This window comes from Blennius ocellaris (assembly GCF_963422515.1).
Source record: "Blennius ocellaris genome assembly, chromosome: 3".
In the NCBI taxonomy this organism is placed as follows: domain Eukaryota; kingdom Metazoa; phylum Chordata; class Actinopteri; order Blenniiformes; family Blenniidae; genus Blennius; species Blennius ocellaris.
Window position 1 is genome coordinate 26,888,283 of NC_137652.1, and position 17,342 is coordinate 26,905,624.

Consider the following 17,342-nt stretch of genomic DNA (forward strand, 5'->3'; position numbering starts at 1 on the left):
TCAAAATAAAATAAAAAATTGGATATATTATGTGGAGGTGAGCGGAGTGGTTGATGAGGCCTTTATTTGATCTGTTATCAAATTGGCAGTTTTGTCCCCAGCATCTCCACCAAAAGAAATAAAAAATTGGTACTGGAAACTGGATTTTGTGAAAATAAGTAGAAAAAGCTTCTTTTTTATTTATTTTTTTTATTTTGTTTTAGTAAACTGTCCCTTTAAGGTTTTGAATCACGCGGATCTTTGTAAGACTTTTAAAGAACACTGCCCCTTTAAGGATTTCCGGGGCTCTGACCCTTTAAGGTTGGATTTGGACACTGGCCCTTTAAGACGTCCACGCGGAAGTGTCAGACGTAAACACGCGCCTCTAATCTGAACTGAGGACAATAAAGAGAATCAAGCCTGGTTCCTCCTTCCAGAGGACAGTTCGTATTGTGACCGAGGGCGATGACGGAGCTGCTGCAGTTTCCGCCTCAATAAAGAGAAATAAAACAAAAAACAAAGCGCCGCAGCGTCACAAGCATGTCGGAACCAGGCAGCAGAACCCGGTCCGGGACGGGACGCTTCATGTGCGGCGTGGTGGAAGGTGAGAGGACCGACCTGGACCTCCACACCTCCGGGGGGGATCCCAGGGTATTTATGTGACCATCCAGCTTCACCTGCCTCGAAGTGATAATAATAATAATAATAATGACTGGATGAAAAGATGACCTTTGACCTTTGCCTGCTGCAGGATTTTATGGACGTCCGTGGACTATGGAGCAGAGGACCGAGCTGTTTGAGAGGTGGGAGGACTGGAACACCTGGATTTAACAGCTGGATTTAACAGTTTTAAAAGTCCATCAGTGACGGTTGAACAAATATATATATACACAGTATATTGCATATATGGAGCCCCGGACATGACTTCTCAAGTAAAACTTTGAATTGTGGCTACAAAATAGTGCTTTGAGGCAACATTAAACATTATAGTATTAATACTGGTCACAAAATAGTAATTTAAGTTCACAGTGTCGTATTTCATGGCCTGAAATTAATTTCCCATTGCCTCAATTCACTATTACGTCTCCACAAATTACTATTTCGTAGCCAGAAATGACTATTTTGTGGTCAGAAATGACTATTTTATTACCACAAATGAAAATGTCATCGTTTATTGTGGTTGTGAATTATTTTATTCAATGTCATATTTTCATATTTGATAGCAATAATACTGAATCTTGCTGTACAAATCAAACTGTTCTGCACAAAATGAACCACACGAGGTCGCTGTGTAGTCGAGGTCCCGACATTTAAACCTTTTAAAACGCACACACTTATGTTTTTTATTTTTAATCAGTGAGAACACCCTAATTATAAGAGCTGGATCTTCACATCTTGTATCCTGCTCTCCACATCTGGACTGTAGACTTTTTATTTTTATTATTATTTTTTTTTTGCTATAAATATTTAATGGAATGGCGAGAGGTGATAAACTAAATTGAACACTGTGGCACAGGGAGCAGAAGTGGGGGCTGAACACGTACCTGTACGCCCCCAAGGACGACTCCAAACACAGGATGTACTGGAGGGACTTGTACTCAGCGGAGGAGGCAGGTCAGTGTTTCTCCTCATAATAATAAAATAGCGTGAGAATGTAACATTTAAAAACATCATATGAGGAGGAAAGCGGGAGTGGTTCTGGGCTCACGTCTTCCCTTCACAGAACAACTGACGGCTTTAATATCGGCGGCGAAGCGGCACGAGGTGGACTTCATCTACGCCATCTCTCCCGGCCTGGACATCACTTTTTCCAACCCCAAAGAAGTGGCCGCCCTGAAGAGGAAGCTGGACCAGGTAGAGAACGAGGGGCGGGGCCAAAAGGAGACCCTCTAATTGGCTGTTTGAAGCTTTACGGATCTGACGGGTTGGAGATCTGATCTCCTGAACTGCAGGTGGTCGGGTTTAAACTCTGGGATGAATCAAACTTAGAAAATGGACCTGATGCTGCTGCTTTATGTTTATTTTTTTTTAAACCTGCTTCTGTTTTTCTATGTCAGAAATGTGAAATCGCCGTGGTGACGGGTCACAGTCGTTCAGCTTTTATCATCGAGATTAAATTAGATCAGATTTGACTTTATTCAGTCTTAAAATGGGGGGAATTTAACAGGAAGTTGCGGATGATACCCGTGAGAGGAAGTGACGCTGTGGACCCGTGTCCCCTGCAGGTGAGGGGCTTCGGCTGCAGCTCCTTCTCTCTGCTCTTCGACGACATCGAGTCTGAGATGTGTCCGGCCGACCGGCGGGCCTTCAGCTCCTTCGCCCACGCCCAGGCGGCCGTCGCCAACCAGGTGTACCGGCACCTCGGGGAGCCCCGGAGCTTCCTCTTCTGCCCCACAGGTCAAGACGCGTGAGCCACGCCTCCAGTCGCCATGACGACGAATCCTGAAACCCCCCCCCCCCGCTTCGTTTGTGTGTCCGCAGACTACTGCGCCGCCTTCTGCACTCCCAGCGTGTCCCAGTCCTCCTACCTGCACACCGTGGGGGAGACGCTCCTGCCGGGCATCGACGTCCTGTGGACCGGTACAAGACTCTGACCCCCCCCCCCCACCACCACCCCCTGGGGAACCTTGTCCAGCTTTGACACCCCGTCCCCCCCGTGTCCCTCCAGGACCCAAAGTGGTGTCGCAGCACATCTCGGTGGAGTCGGTGGAGGAGGTGTCGGCGGTGCTGAAGAGACCGCCGCTCATCTGGGACAACATCCACGCCAACGACTACGACCCCCAGAGGCTGTTTCTCGGCCCCTATAAGGTGAATCCCCCTCGCCTCGTCGTCTGTCCGCGCCGAGCGCCGTTTTGTGTCTCGCTCTCGTCTAACGGGCCTGGCGTTGCCGGTGCAGGGTCGGCCCACCGAGCTGATTCCCAAGCTGAGAGGAGTGCTCACCAACCCCAACTGTGAGTTTCACCCGAACTTCGTGGCCGTCCACACGCTGGCCACCTGGTGCAAAGCCGCCGCGGACGGAGGACCGGCGGACGTGGACATGGGTCAGTCGACAACATTCACCCGTTTGACAGACAGGATCTCTAAACTGGGTTAAAAATCTAAGATATTAACGCAAAATGTGAGAGGAAAATGGCTTGAAACTGGTAAAATGATCCACGAATGGAGGGAATTTTTACTCCATTCTAAATGTTGACCCACCATATTAAAGAAAAGAAAGAAGACACCCTCTTGGAACAACAAAGGGAATATTTAACCCTGCAGATCAAACAAACATAAAGTCTATGAAGGTGGGGAAATAAGTACAGAATAATAAACAAATATATAGTTATTATCGGGCAGACATACTGTTCTTGCATGGAGAGAAAGTAAATAAATAAAAATAAGTAAGTAACTGTTAAAACAAGCCAAGTGATGTATCGTATTGGTAAGTGCCAAATAATTTGCAGCGCAAGAAAAGTTCAAACCGAATGACAGTCAAATCTGAAAGACTTTCAGTAACTCCTGGAAATTCTGAAAAATAAATCCAGCTTGATGCAACAAATATGAAGATTAAAAAACATTTTTATTTTGGTATTTGGAAACTGAAGTTTTGAGAGTTTGTCATCGTATTGAGTGTAAAACAAAAAAAACAAAAGTAAAAGAAAAAAATAAACATGTAATGCTTTTTGAGAATTAAATCAAAATGATTCTCGACATTTTTAAAGAAAAGCAAGTAAAATGTATTTATATCTCACTTTTCACAGATAAACATTTGAAAGCAGAACAGATGCATGCATGAATAAAATCTGTACAAATATAAATATAACTAGCAACTGCTAAGATACAGAGCACTAAATACATGCATGAACAAATAAATAAAATCTACATTAATATATTAAAGACTGATCATGTTGATAAGTCTCTTTCTTTAAATTGAGAATTAGTGTCAGAATTGGTTTAAAGTAGTATCAATACATTTATTTCACACAGTGGTTTTGACAAACCACAATAAACATCAGGAGTGAATAATGATTTGTAAGTAGCTTAATTATTCACTGTCGTGCAAATAAGTAAAATAATAATGAGAATGAAAAGAGACAAGTTGAGGCTAATAGAATCTAGAATGTGAAGCGTGTGTCCTGCAGCAGCAGGCGGCGAGGAGGAGCAGGACTGGAGCTACAGCCCCCAGAAAGCGCTGCGCCTGGCGCTGAGCGACTGGCTGCAGGAGGTCATGACCCCCGACGGGCCGGGAGGTGAGAGAGGGAGGGGGGTGGGGGGGGGGGGGGCGGGGGGGAGGACCTGTACAGCAACAGAGAGCGAGAGAGCGAGAGAGACCTATATAGACAGAGAGAGAGAGAGAGAGAGAGAGAGACCTGTACAGCAACCGAGAGAGAGAGAGAGAGAGAGACATGTACAGCAACTGAGAGAGACAGAGAGACCTGTACAGCAACAGAGAGAGAGAGAGAGAGACATGTACAGCAACTGAGAGAGACAGAGAGACCTGTACAGCAACAGAGAGAGAGAGACATGTACAGCAACCGAGAGAGAGAGAGAGAGACAGAGAGACCTGTACAGCAACAGAGAGAGAGAGAGGGAGAGAGACTGGGAGAGAGGGAGACAGAGAGAGAGAGAGAGAGAGAGAGAGACCTGTAAAGCAACAGAGAGAGAGAGAGAGGGGGAGAGAGAGAGAGAGACAGAGAGACCTGTACAGCAACCGAGAGACTGGGAGAGATGGAGAGAGAGAGAGACTGGGAGAGAGGTAGAGAGAGAGAGAGAGACCTGTAAAGCAACCGAGAGAGAGAGAGAGACTGGGAGAGAGAGAGAGAGAGAGAGAGAGAGGGAGAGAGACTGGGAGAGAGAGAGAGAGAGACCTGTAAAGCAACCGAGAGAGAGAGACCTGTACAGCAACAGCGAGAGAGAGAGAGAGAGAATGGCAGCAGTGTGTGTGTGTGTGTGTGTCCAGGTGGTGTGAAGAAGGAGGTGTGTGACGAGGAGCCGATGCAGACGGACGTGTCAGAGGGTCCGTTCGCCCCGGGGCCCGAGGACCAGCCGCTGTTCACCGCCGAGCCTCTGACCCTGGACGACCTGGGGCTGCTGTCGGAGCTCTTCTACCTGCCGTACGAGCACGGCGCCACGGCCAGGGCCATGCTGCAGGAGCTGGACTGGCTCCGGACGCACAGCGCCGACGCCGCCCCGCCGGCCTCGGACTCGGACCAGCGTGTCCCCGCGGGGCCGGCTCCCTCGCCGGCGGCCGAGTGGCGGCGGAGGGCGCAGCGCTTCGACGACCTGTGCCACGCGGTGGTGCAGATGTTCAACCGGCTGTCGAACGCCCCGAACCGCCGCGTCCTGTACGACCTGTACAGCTACATCTGTGACATCAAGAGCGGCGTGGGCCTGGCGAGGGCCTACGTCAAGACGCTCGGTGAGCAAAGGACGTTCTCCGCCAACGGTCTGTGTAAACGACAGGAAGCAGGAAGTCACTGGAGACATTTTAAACTGAAAAGAGGATGGACGGATGGACGGATGGATGGCTAGATGGATGGATGGGCAGATGGATGGATGGACGGATGGATGGACGGATGGATGGATGGATGGTGGGATGGACGGATAGATGGACGGATGGATGGATGGTGGGATGGACGGATGGATGGATGGACGGATAGATGGGTGGATGGATGGATGGACGGATAGATGGATGGATGGTTAGATGAACGGATGGATGGATGGATGGTGGGATGGACGGATGGATGGATGGATGGATGGTTAGATGGACAGATGGATGGTGGGATGGATGGTTAGATGGACAGATGGATGGTGGGATGGATGGATGGCTAGATGGATGATTAGATGGACGGATGGATGGACAAATGGATGGATGGCTAGATGGACGGATGGATGGATGGTGGGATGGATGGATGGCTAGATGGATGGACGGATGGATGGATGGATGGCGAGATGGATGGTTAGATGGACGGATGGATGGATGGACGGAGGGACGGATGGATGGACACCTCCAGCTTTCTACCATCCAGTTTTCAGTGACCTGGGCTTTCTTTGGTTTTTTTGTTTTTGTTTGTTTGTTTGTTTTTAGTTTTCAATGTTGTTGTTGGTGTTGACAGGAGGCGGCGGTCGAGCCTCGGCCCAGCTGATGAACGACGACCCTGAACCCTGGGGCTTCAGAGGCGGCCTCTCCGGAGAGTTCCAGGTAATCCCAGCAAAGTCCGCCTGATTCACACAAAGCAGCCAAACCAAGCCTGAAGAGAAGCAACAAGTAAACTCTTCTTTTGATTGAAGGCCCTTTTTTTAAAACTCTCTTTAGATGTAACCAAGAAAAATAAGAATATAAACATGTTAAAAGCAGATTTAAAACAGTCCCGATTGCACTTTTACAATTAATAAAAAAAAATGTATATTCCTTTTGTTTAATTGTTTTAATTACATTCCTTTATTTTATTGACATCATGATATTAAATCAATCAATATCATCAAAATATCCAATACTTATATTGAATATTTACAATTTGAAGCCTGGAGAAATAATTGAATCATTTCTTTTATATTAATGGTTGAAAAATTTCAATAAACAAGATTAAAAAACAAAACATGCTCTATCCAGTGGATTAAAAAATAAATAAACAAAACCCCACTAATGAACTTCCTGTCATGTTAATGATGGTGGAGTTAGAAAAGGCCGCCATGTTGAATTCAGGCCTACTGGACCAGGCTGGAGAGGAACTTTCCCCAGTGTTACTGACTGAATCATCAACTTGTGGCCGTGACGGAGGTTGTTTAGAAGACGCGACCCTCCTGACTGTTACTGTCCGTCTGCAGCGGCTGCTGCCGGGACACGGGGACAGGGACCTGTTCAGACGTCCCCCCAGGACGGCGGTGTACAGCATTCGCCCCTACTGCCCCGAGGACAAGGTGAGGACGGCGCGTCCCTGAAAGACTGACACACCGGCGTTAACCCTCCTGTCCCGTCTCAGGTGGAGCTGCAGAGGATTTCCACAGAGATGCGAAGAGACGGGGGAGGAGAAGACAACGACGGAGCGTCTGCCACTCCGCCGCCACTCCTCAGCGATTGGTCAGTTGTTTTAATTCCCTCCTGTTTTTTTTTAAAGCTTTCATCACCAGGCTTAACCTTCCCGTTGTGACCCGGCCGGGCTCCAGCCTGGCGGCAGGCGACGCCTCGCCGTCTCCCCGGTGTGGCCTCGTCCTGGAGGACGACGAGGGGGTGTGTGGCTACGCCGTGGCGCTCGCCGACGCCAAACCGGCCGCAGCCAAGATTCAGGTAGACTAAACCAACCTTCTTTTTTTTTTCTTCCTTTTTTCCGAAATTAAACCGGAAAAACTCAGAAGCTCCAATTTTTTCTTCGTCTCCCCCGCAGTGGGCGGCGAGCGCGGCGCTCTGGGACGACTTCCCCTCCCTGGTCTCGGTGCAGGTTCTGCCCCGGGTGGCCGATCCGGCCCCCGCCAGGCGGATGGTCACTCAGCTGCTGTCCTCCGTCAGGATCAGCGGTGAGGATTCCCCGTCAAACTGTTCAGACTCCCCACAAGGAGTCAACAGATGAAACTGAAAATCAAGAACTGCGATAAAAGAATGTGGGATTTTTGTCCTTTAAACTCACTGTTTAACACCTGAAATGTCGTGGCGCTTTTCTCCCTTCTGGCTCATTTTTTTTTAACTTCTTTTACTTCCCAGAGGAATTAAGTTCATTAAACACCTTTAACTCCTCTTTTTCACTCATTTGATGTCTTTCTGTACGTTTAGGCTGAAACCAAACTGCAGTAAATTGTGAAATCTTCTCAAAAGGTCAAATTAAACTTGAGTTAGTTTCATACACGTCACACTTTTAATCAAATTCTCCCAGAAAAGTGGTTTTTGAGCTTCAAAGCTCAATTTAATTTGCTCCGATTTAAACAGACTGGAGCCGGTTTGACGTCTTTTCTTCACGACTAACATTAGGAAGTGTGTTTCTCCTCCGACGTGGCAGCGGCGACTCACTCCCCCTCCTTGTCCAGGGTCCAGAGGCGTGTTTTGTGACCTGAGGCCCAGCGATCGGAGGATGCTCCATTTTTACTCCACGCTGGGCTCGTTCAGAGCGATGCAGGCGGACGGGCGTCCCGGAGACGACGTCGTCGTCATGGCAGCAAGTCTCCTGTGAAACGACGACTTCACAACTGCAGGTTAAAAAAAAAAAAAAAAATCTAATTTCTCTTAAAATTATCTGGGTGATCAATCAGATTCTCAAAAAGCTTAAATAATAATACAAAAAAATGATTATTCTGGAGAGAAATGTTTCAATCCAGCACAATAAAAATGTGAATATTGAGTGTTTGTTGTGTTTTTGAGATTTCAGTGAAGGCGCAAACACACACAAAAAATAAAATAACCAGAAGGCTTTCAAACAAGAAACTTTATTATATCTTTGTTTTGAGGGATTAGAAGGGGGAATATATTAATAATTTATCTTTAAATAAACAGCTGGTGTTTGGCCCGAGGGGGTTTATCTTCCAGTTCAGAGAGGCTGAGATGAACCGTCACATCAGGTCAGGAACCAGAAAATTAAAGCGTCTGGATCAAGATGAGAAAAAAAATAAAAAAACGCATCAAGAAACACGAGAACATCGAGAATACACGTCTGCAACCTGAGTGAATTATACCTGAAGACACATTTTATCCACTTCATTTTAATTACATGCCTTTACTTTTCAAGGATGACTTTTATTTAAGGATAATTAAAACAAGAAAAGGCACAGTAAAGTGTGGAAATAATGCTAAAATGAAAAATCTTGATTAAAAAAACAAAACAAGCTGAGAAAAGACTGAAAAGGACTCATTCCATTATTATGCCGTCTTATTTGGTATTCATCTACGACGTGTGGAGCAACAGTTTAAAATAATTTCACTGAGTTTAATGACTTTTTTCTATTCAATTCTATTCTGAAATGTCAAAATTGTCTGAAAAGTACAAAAAAAAAATGTTTACCATCCTATGTCGCAATTGAAAGTTGATAAACGCGGCGTGAGATGCTTTTAGTTTGTGTTTAAAAACGACGTGTTTTGTGGCTCCAGGTAAATTCGGTCACCGAGGTTGCAGAACGGCTGATCTCCAATCAGTTTCATGGTCAACGTACCGACCATGTTGGTTTTAACAGCCGGGTGACACACGGTTGTCGTGCCTGACACAATACGTCTCTTTAATAAATAGGGAATAACCCTGGATCACACGTCCTGAATGTCAGGACTTCAGAGCGTCAAACCGTCACGTCACCGTTAGTCGCGTTTCAACACACACTTGTAAAGAAAAAGCATCATCTGAGGGGAACTTTGGTGTCTCACACAAGGAACACTTGGACATGTGGAACGAGCTCCAACCGTCGCCAGCAGGGGGCGACACAATAACAATCATTCTTTTTTTTTGATTATTCGTCTCTTTTTGCTCTCCGGGCTGAAAGATCTGCGTTTGACGCCCCCGGTGGAGGAGGATCGTTCCTCCCACATCTCGACCGACTCAATTCAGAAGCGATTGCGAAATAACAATTTTTAAAAACCCCACCACGATACTCCCGAAAGTGCATTTAATCCAGCACACAGATGAGTTCTGGTGACGACTCGACGTCAAAATCAGAGATGGTTTTCGACTCAGATGTCCCGAGTCCTCTTTGGTTCGTCTTGTCCACCGGAGTCATCAGATGAACTCCAGCCCTTCGTACTTCACGTCTCCTACCTTGGCCTCGGGCATCAGCACGCGGCCGTCCAGCGTGAAGGCCATGATGTAGGTGGCGACCCTGCCGGCGTCCTCCTCCGATTTGAGCGCCACGATGATCTGGTCGTCCGTGTCCGGGACGAACTTGAAGGAGGAGAAGCCGTGGGTGGGGTGGAGGGGCCCGGCGTGGCGCGCGGCCACCGAGCCGAAGTCGGCGGCGCAGGACAGGAGGAGGTTGGCGGCTCGCCGCTCGTCCGCCGTCTCCTCGTAGCGCTCGTGGCTGGCCCGGCGGGGGAGGAAGAACCAGCGCCGGAGGCTCTCGCTCCACGCCGCCGACTCATGGATGAGGTAGCCTGAGGATGAGAGAGGCTGAGTGAGAGGAAGACGCACCATTCTCACGTTTCGTCTTGCGTGAACAACATCCAGAGTGAATCTGCCAGCTGGTGCAGAGTCAGTGGGACAGACACACAGACTGTCCCGTGTCTGGACACTGAAGACGCTTTCGACAGGACACAGACACTAAAAGTCCTTAAAGTCCAAACCAGCTCTCCCTGATCTCCAGTCAGCGGAGCTCACGGTCACCGGTTTCTCCTGTCTCGCGTCGTGACGTGGAGTTTTTAGACGGACGAGTCCTGAACGGATTCCCGACGTGATCGAATGAGTTTAAATTTGTAAAAATAACTTAAAAAAAAAATTTTTTTTTAATTAATCCAGGAGAGTCATTTCAGTTCTGGTTCAACTTACAGCACAAATTCATCATCAAGTGAACTGGACCGGTAAAATAGTGTCACAATGACCTTAAAAATTACACTTTAATGTATTTAGCGCAGAGTATCCGTGATGAAAATGTCTATTTTCACAAAAAAAAAACGAAATAATTATTATGGAAAATGACTACAATCTCAACATAAAGGCCATTTTGATGAAACCCTCTGCAAAATACAGTGAAACTTCCAGGAAATGTGCATTCTGGGTGGTTTTTTTTTGTTTTTTTTTAACTCCTCCTGACCACATGGCAGTGAAGCTTGTTTTGTAACAACATTGTGTTGTGTCCACTACTCTTAAAAAAAAACAATCAATGTTTTCTTTAAATGTGTAAATGTTTCTGGGTGTTTTGGCAGGTTGGAGCCTCTCGCAGGCCAGTTTAGGAGTCCAGTCGTGTTTATAGCCGTTAAAACCTCAAAAATATCAGAATAAATAAATAACTTTGACACTTCACTATATTCCACACATTGATGAAAAGGTCATATTGAAATTGCACTTATATTTCTTTTTGTACTAAATCAAAGAAAAGCTTTTGGAGTAGTTATCTAATATAAACCAGGGGTGTCAAACATGCGGCCCGGGGGCCAGGACCGGCCCGCCAGAGGATCTAATCCGGCCCGCCGTGGGATTTTTATTTTTTAAAGTATAAATATGAAAACTGACAGAGGCTTATCTAAAAAACATTAGATTGGCAAAAATGACATTGGTCAGAATTTGACCCCCGACATTAATGTATCTGTGGAGGTCACATGACGCAACACCTTTCACAATAAAACAACGAGTCCAATTTATGTGAAGTGATACTTTAGACACGTAAACTCAAAACAACTTCCAGATGATGACAAATTGTTTTAATCCCGAATACGATATCCAGATACAGGTGACGGAGGGTTTTTTTTTTGTGGGGGCAAATATAATAATATCTGATTTCCTTTAATATGTATATTTCCGAACAGACTGGCAAATTGTTGCAGTTACAAAAGGATCAAAAGAAGGAAAGACTTTGCATTTGTCCGTATCTGCAGTTTAACATGTGATGTTTGACTTGTTGGGCCTCCAGAGGTCAGATCAGGGTGGATGTGGCTCCTCAACTAAAATCAGTTTGACACCCCTGATATAAACGTCATCACGACATCACTTTAGCCCCCCCTCCCCCTCCCCCCCGCCCACCTGGTGGTTGGATCCCGGCGGCGTTCCGCAGGGCGTGGTAGTACGGCGCCCAGTTCTCGTGCTTCACGTCGCCGTTGTGGCCGACGACCTTCACCCACTCCGGGTTGTTGTTGACGACCTCCCCGGAGGCGGTGGTCCACTCTTTCCCCAGGCCTCCGACGAAGAGGCGCTCGTCCTTCACCGCCAGCCACTCCGCCTTGAACCCTGCAGACGAGCAGAACCGAGGTCTCCGTCCTGAAGTCGCTAAAACTGGGTTTGTGTTGAGATCGTGGTCCATTTCAGTCGGAATTGTTTTTGTTGTGGAAAATAGAGACGTTTCCCATCACGTATACTCTGCGCCACGGCAAAGAGAAACTTTAAAGTTTAAATTTAAAGGTTTTTATGGCTCTATTCTGCCGGTCCGATACGCTCAGGAGGAGACTGGGCTGCATCTGGTGCCTGAGCTCAAATCAGTTTCACACTTCAGACTTGTATAATAAGAATTTAAAAGATAAATGGATGCATGAAAGACTGTCAGGAGAGAATGACTGAACGTTTACAGTTAATATTCCAATGGGAGTTTAAACAGTTCTGTAGCATTAATCACCATCTGGTGCAGCTGTGGCTCAGTGGGTCGTCTTTCAATCCAAATATTGGATATGTTTTTTTTCTTGCTTCTATACCATTAATGACCTTATCTGTTTTATGTTTTCCCCCCAGTTTTTAGTGCTGTTGTGCACATGGTGACTCCCGTCTGTGAACCGTGCTTTATAAATAAAGTTCTACTCAAACTTGCGTCGTGAAGAAACCGAAGGTGAGAAATCTGCTTTCACTACTGAAGACTTGTGTTGGGGGACTGACCTTTGGACACTGAGCCGTCGCCGTCGGGCAAAATAACCCAGGGTACGGCCCGGCCGCCGTCGATCCGGTACACCACGCCCGTGCGGTCGTCCACGCTGTACAGGTGACCGTTGAAGGCCGCCAGCTCCGACAGCTCCATACCTGTGGCGGAGGAGACCCAACGTGACTCAGGGGGGGTGGGGGGGGGGCTGAGGCAACATCCCGCGTGACCGAAGCCCTGGTACCTCGTCCTTTCTCAGCCAGGTGACTCTCCAAGGTCACCAGCTCCTCGTCCCACTCCACCTCCAGGACGTCGCCCACCCCCGACACGGTCAGGTGGCCTCTCTTCATGTAGCTGAACCACGTCTGGTCCTTGGCGCTCCGCGACGCCGTGTCCAGGTCCGCGATCATGCCGATGCGGTAGCGGGTCCCCCGCCACGTCTTCTCCGGGGGGCTCAGCGGGTACGTGCTGTTGTACGGCCTGTGGCGGCCCTCGCGGGGACCCTGCAGCTTGTTCCAGTAGTGGCTCCTCGCCGACGCGGCGCCGTCCTCCGCCCTCCGGTGCAGGTACAACAAGAGGACCAGCACCAGGAGGGTCACCACGCCGATCGCACGCCATCTTGGGTGGAAGCGCGAGTCGGACGAGGCGACTTTGGTGAGGGAGGCCAGGGCCAGGGGGAGGCCCCGCACCGCCATGCCAAGAGACGTCATCGGAGCGTCGTCCTCGTCCTTTGACTCGACTGTGGACGTTTGACGGCTGCTACCATCGCCTGGAAACCAGCAGAGAGAGGAACCGTGAGGACGGCGGCGGGACGGAGGACGCGGGACAACGGCAAACGGGGGGGAGAGAAATAATGAAAACACATTTGTTTCTGTTGGGTTGAATTGAGGAGGTCGTTTGAACAAAACAAAGTGATGTGAGCTTCAACTGCAAAAACACAAACTCTCATTCGAGCAGTTTAGAACAAATAATAACAAAAGACGATTTCATTGAACTGGATTTGAAAATTTAAGGTTTAAAAAGTAAATTTCGTGAACCGAAGCACATTTTCTGATACAGAAATGAATAGAGACGGTTTATTGAATCGTCCTTGTTGTATTCTATTACTCTATATTCTAAACTTTCTCCTCAGATCCGGGAATTTATTTTTGCGACAATGTGTGCGACCGATCCCCTTCTGCTATATTTGGGTTTGGTTTGAACGCAGCTTTGCCATTTTAAAACGGAACGCAGAAGAAAATGATCGACTGCAATTTGAAAGGAAAACCTGGGGGAGGCGGGAGGTTGAACGGGCTTTTTGTTTCTATTGTTCACCCACAGCGGAACTTTGTGTTGTAGTCACGTCCTCCACTGTTTACTTTAAACAAACAAATAAATCAAATCTATTTTCTACTGTTAACAGGACAAAACAAACCACATGTGATCAGGTGATACAGTCTAATCAGGGTTAGTTGCTCTGCTCACAGACTGTTTCTTTTTTAGAATGTAACACACGTCACTACTTTCTGAAATCATTTAATAACAAGTCATGGCGATGACAAAGATTTTCCCCGTTGAATCGTCTTCTTGAAGTAACAGGTCTGACGGAATCTTGACACGTTTCCATGGAGACGAGGCGACTCCCGACACGTCACTCTTTAAATCCCTCTGCTGCCGTTCCACCACTGATACACAAGAGTCCGCACACGTCCTGAAACGTCGGCGCTCTTTAACAGACGAGAAGCAACAAACCACAGCCCAGCGTAACGTGACGCAACGCGAGGCGTTGAGTCGGCGTCTCGGCATTAGAACGGCGTCGGAGTGATTCAATCGTCATCGTTTGGAAACTCAAGAGAGCAATAACAACTATTAACAACAACAAAAAACTTCCCTGAAAGTTCTTCAACTGTGGTTCTAAACGTAAAGCCACATAAACAAACGCCATTCCCATCTACACACACACACTGTCGTGCGTGTAGAATTCTCCCAGCATCCTCGGCTGCTCTGTCAAACCAGCAAACACTGGTCCTATTGTCAGGCCGGCATGTATGGCCCATATTGCCCCGTCTCTCTGCCCCACAAACACACAACCCCTACTGTCAGCCGGAGGAAGAATGCAATTATTATTCACCCTTCCTTCGCCTCGTCTCCCCTGAACACGCCGCCGCCATCATGCTGCTCTGCGTCGCACGCGTCCCGTAATAAAGTCCACCGTCCCACACCGCCGGCTGCTCCTCAGTCTCCTCCTTCCCTCTCCATCACGTCGTCTCAAGTTCCTGCCCTTTTCCTCTGGAGCGCAGGCGGAGGTTTTGATAACGAGGCAACGGGAATGCAGAAGGCGCCACGGCCCGGCGATTACTGCCGGTGTGATTACTAAACCTGAGCGAGGCGCCAGGAAACGGGTCCTGCTGCATTCTGAACGAGCCGCAGCCCGAGTTCTGAAAGTCTTTTAATTCACCTGTTACAGTAGCGTCACCCTTCACCTCCGACGCTCCCGACGCGCTCTACCGTCACCCTGAAGAGGAAAACTGCATTGAGACAACAACAAAAAAACAACAACAACTCAGATTGTCGGGCTGGGAAAAACTTCACATGATCAAACACAAAGATTATAATGGATGGCAGTGAAAGACAAAAGACACACAACAGCAGAATAACTTAAGAAACTACAAATGGATTTTATCTTGTATCGTCATTTATTTTTCAGTCAGCGTTAAGTTTTTTTTTTTTTTTTAAATGTGTTCCATTTTCCGTAACTTTTAAAACGCCGCCTGGGCTTTACGGTGTGGACAGGCAGGACGCACATTTGCGGAAACCTTCATTGTCATCGCCAAAAGTGGTTGTGCTGAAGAAGTATATTTGAATTTGTCGATTACGAGGAGCCGCGGGAGTATTCTTCTAACTGTGTTTCTGCGCGCTCCGTGTCTTCTTCTGCGTTTTTAGTGCGTCTGGTGAGCTACAGTGCCACCTAAAGGCCTGGTGTTTGTATTACATCATTCTGAGCTGTGGACGGAATGTTTTTAAAAGAATGCCGGCGAGAATAAAGATTGTTTGGGCTTGTGTAGACGGGGGCAAACACAGGAAACTAGTGAGAAAAGGAAACAGAGACGACATCCAGCTATGATTAAAAAACTCAAATGAACGGACAGAAACCTCCCGCATCAGGACCGATATCAGGGTGGGTCAAGGGCCTGACGATAACTAATAAATCAATTAAAGGTGTACAGGAGGATTTTCCCGAATTTTAGGAAAGAACCGCCCTCTCCACCTTTTGAAAAAATGCACATGCGCAACGCTGTACCTGCTCCCGAGACGGAACGCCTACTAAAACGTGTGCGAGAGACGTGACGAGGCCAGTTCTCCTCGTGCACGCTCTGTTTACAAGTCACAAGTCGGCATCGCTCACACAAGCTCACTTTACAAGAAGATTTGCACTTTTGCAACTGGAAAGTTACAATATAGACGTAGATAACTTTTACTGGAAATGGATTTCTCCAAATAGAATGCCAAACTTTACCTGTCGAGTAGAAACTTCGCGACTGAGGCCCAACCTGGGCTTTCAGCGCCATCGTGTGAAACAATCTCCCCAAAACACTCTGGTCTTGTTTCTCTCTTCCGAAGCCTTTCTCTTCTTCTCATACACTTCAAAGACACTTTTTCTCTTGCGACCCTCTGCCATTTTCAAAGTACCCGGTGAGAACTGCGAGCTAGCTGAAGGCGTAGCTCACCACATACCTGAAAGCGCGCATGCTAATAGAGCCACGCTACCTGGGGACGAGCATGTACAACGGCCTTATGTAATATATCACCAGAATGATTGACAATTGGGAGGACCTCCTGTACACCTTTAATAGAACGGCAAATGAATTGAACTCGGCATACTTATGATATATTAATACATTTGAGGTTAATCTATTTTTAACAATAATATCGTTTATCGGAAAAGAAGTGTTCTGGTCACAGGGGGGCTAAAGGGGGCTTTCACTCGTCTTTGCCCCGGTCTCAGTGTCTCTTGTTCCGCCCCTGCACGAGCTTTTTTTTTTTTAAACGACCTGTCAATAAACTGAATAAACAGAACAGAGTGTCCTCTTTGTTCGTCCTCACCACACACAGAAATATATATATATTTTTTAAATTAAATATCGTATTAAAATGTAAAAACTCCTCAAAGCTGCCAGCCACGAAGACACAAACGTGACACTTTAATAAACTTTATCCCTCCTCCTGCCACCGGAGCCCAGCTCACCCTGAACCCAGCAACACTGACGGCCAGAGAGTCTGACAAATGTGGACTTTATAGACAAAGTGTGAGCGTTTAAATGAAAGACGCCGGTTGGCTCAAGTGCTAGCATGTGGCTAACGGCTAGCATCCCTCAGCCAGACTCTCCCGTGGATTTTAACCCGGGATCAGAGGCGCCTAGCCGGGATCACAGTTCATCTCCCGAGGAGGCTCTGATCCGGTCACTCACCTGGGTCACACGGTCCCTCCGAGCCCCCGGTGGGGCGCACATGTGGCGGAGCGTCGGGCTGAAGTTCTCCCGGCGGTTAGCTCCTCCTGCTCGGGGAGCCGAGAGCCGAGAGCCGGCCTCCTTCTACCGCACAAACATAGCGAATAACCCCGCAAGGCACTAATAATAATAACAACAATACTAATCCCGACCAGCAGCCAGAGTTAAGTACTCGATCAGGTGTGACACAACATGTCTTCCACTAGTTTATAACAGTCATTTAATCCCTGCTGTTTAACTGTTCAGGGGCTCCGTTCAATTTAAAGTGTGTTACATAAATATGTGCAAAAAAGAAAAGAAAAAGAGAATAAAATCTTACATAAAAACATGCAGAAAACTTAATAAAAAAAAAATCACAATAGGAGGTGAACATATAAAGATGTTCATTCAATTGAAATATAATTATGGTTATATTATATTTGTAATTCATAC

At 47.2% G+C, this 17,342-nt stretch overlaps 2 protein-coding genes across 6 annotated transcripts; one reads left to right on the top strand and one right to left on the bottom strand.

Annotated features, from left to right (window-relative positions):
* The first annotated feature begins 389 nt into the window (after window positions 1-389).
* On the top strand, window positions 390-8,258 carry ogal (O-GlcNAcase like). Of its 2 annotated transcripts, none has more exons than XM_080519008.1 (16): window positions 390-583; window positions 731-782; window positions 1,496-1,593; window positions 1,703-1,833; window positions 2,205-2,376; window positions 2,461-2,559; window positions 2,648-2,787; window positions 2,876-3,020; window positions 4,104-4,211; window positions 4,922-5,380; window positions 6,078-6,163; window positions 6,790-6,882; window positions 6,945-7,042; window positions 7,129-7,249; window positions 7,347-7,476; window positions 7,981-8,258. In XM_080519008.1, the coding sequence occupies exons 1-16, from the start codon at window positions 520-522 to the stop codon at window positions 8,121-8,123; spliced, it is 2,139 nt and encodes a 712-aa protein (XP_080375134.1). In that variant the 5' UTR covers window positions 390-519; the 3' UTR covers window positions 8,124-8,258. The 2 variants fall into 2 exon arrangements, with proteins under 2 accessions (XP_080375134.1, XP_080375135.1); XM_080519009.1 differs by having other exon boundaries at window positions 4,107-4,211.
* Window positions 8,259-8,415: 157 nt separating this feature from the next.
* On the bottom strand, window positions 8,416-17,001 carry cant1b (calcium activated nucleotidase 1b). Of its 4 annotated transcripts, none has more exons than XM_080518363.1 (6): window positions 16,872-17,001; window positions 14,861-14,930; window positions 12,668-13,192; window positions 12,444-12,584; window positions 11,604-11,807; window positions 8,416-10,021 (listed from the first exon to the last, which is right to left on the bottom strand). In XM_080518363.1, exons 3-6 carry the CDS (start codon window positions 13,131-13,133, stop codon window positions 9,651-9,653), a joined length of 1,182 nt encoding a protein of 393 aa, XP_080374489.1. In that variant the 5' UTR covers window positions 13,134-13,192; window positions 14,861-14,930; window positions 16,872-17,001; the 3' UTR covers window positions 8,416-9,650. The 4 variants fall into 4 exon arrangements, with proteins under 4 accessions (XP_080374489.1, XP_080374490.1, XP_080374487.1 ...); XM_080518364.1 differs by having other exon boundaries at window positions 14,861-14,917; window positions 16,872-16,946; XM_080518361.1 differs by lacking the exons at window positions 14,861-14,930; window positions 16,872-17,001 and adding an exon at window positions 15,920-16,009.
* Between the last annotated feature and the right edge of the window lie 341 nt (window positions 17,002-17,342).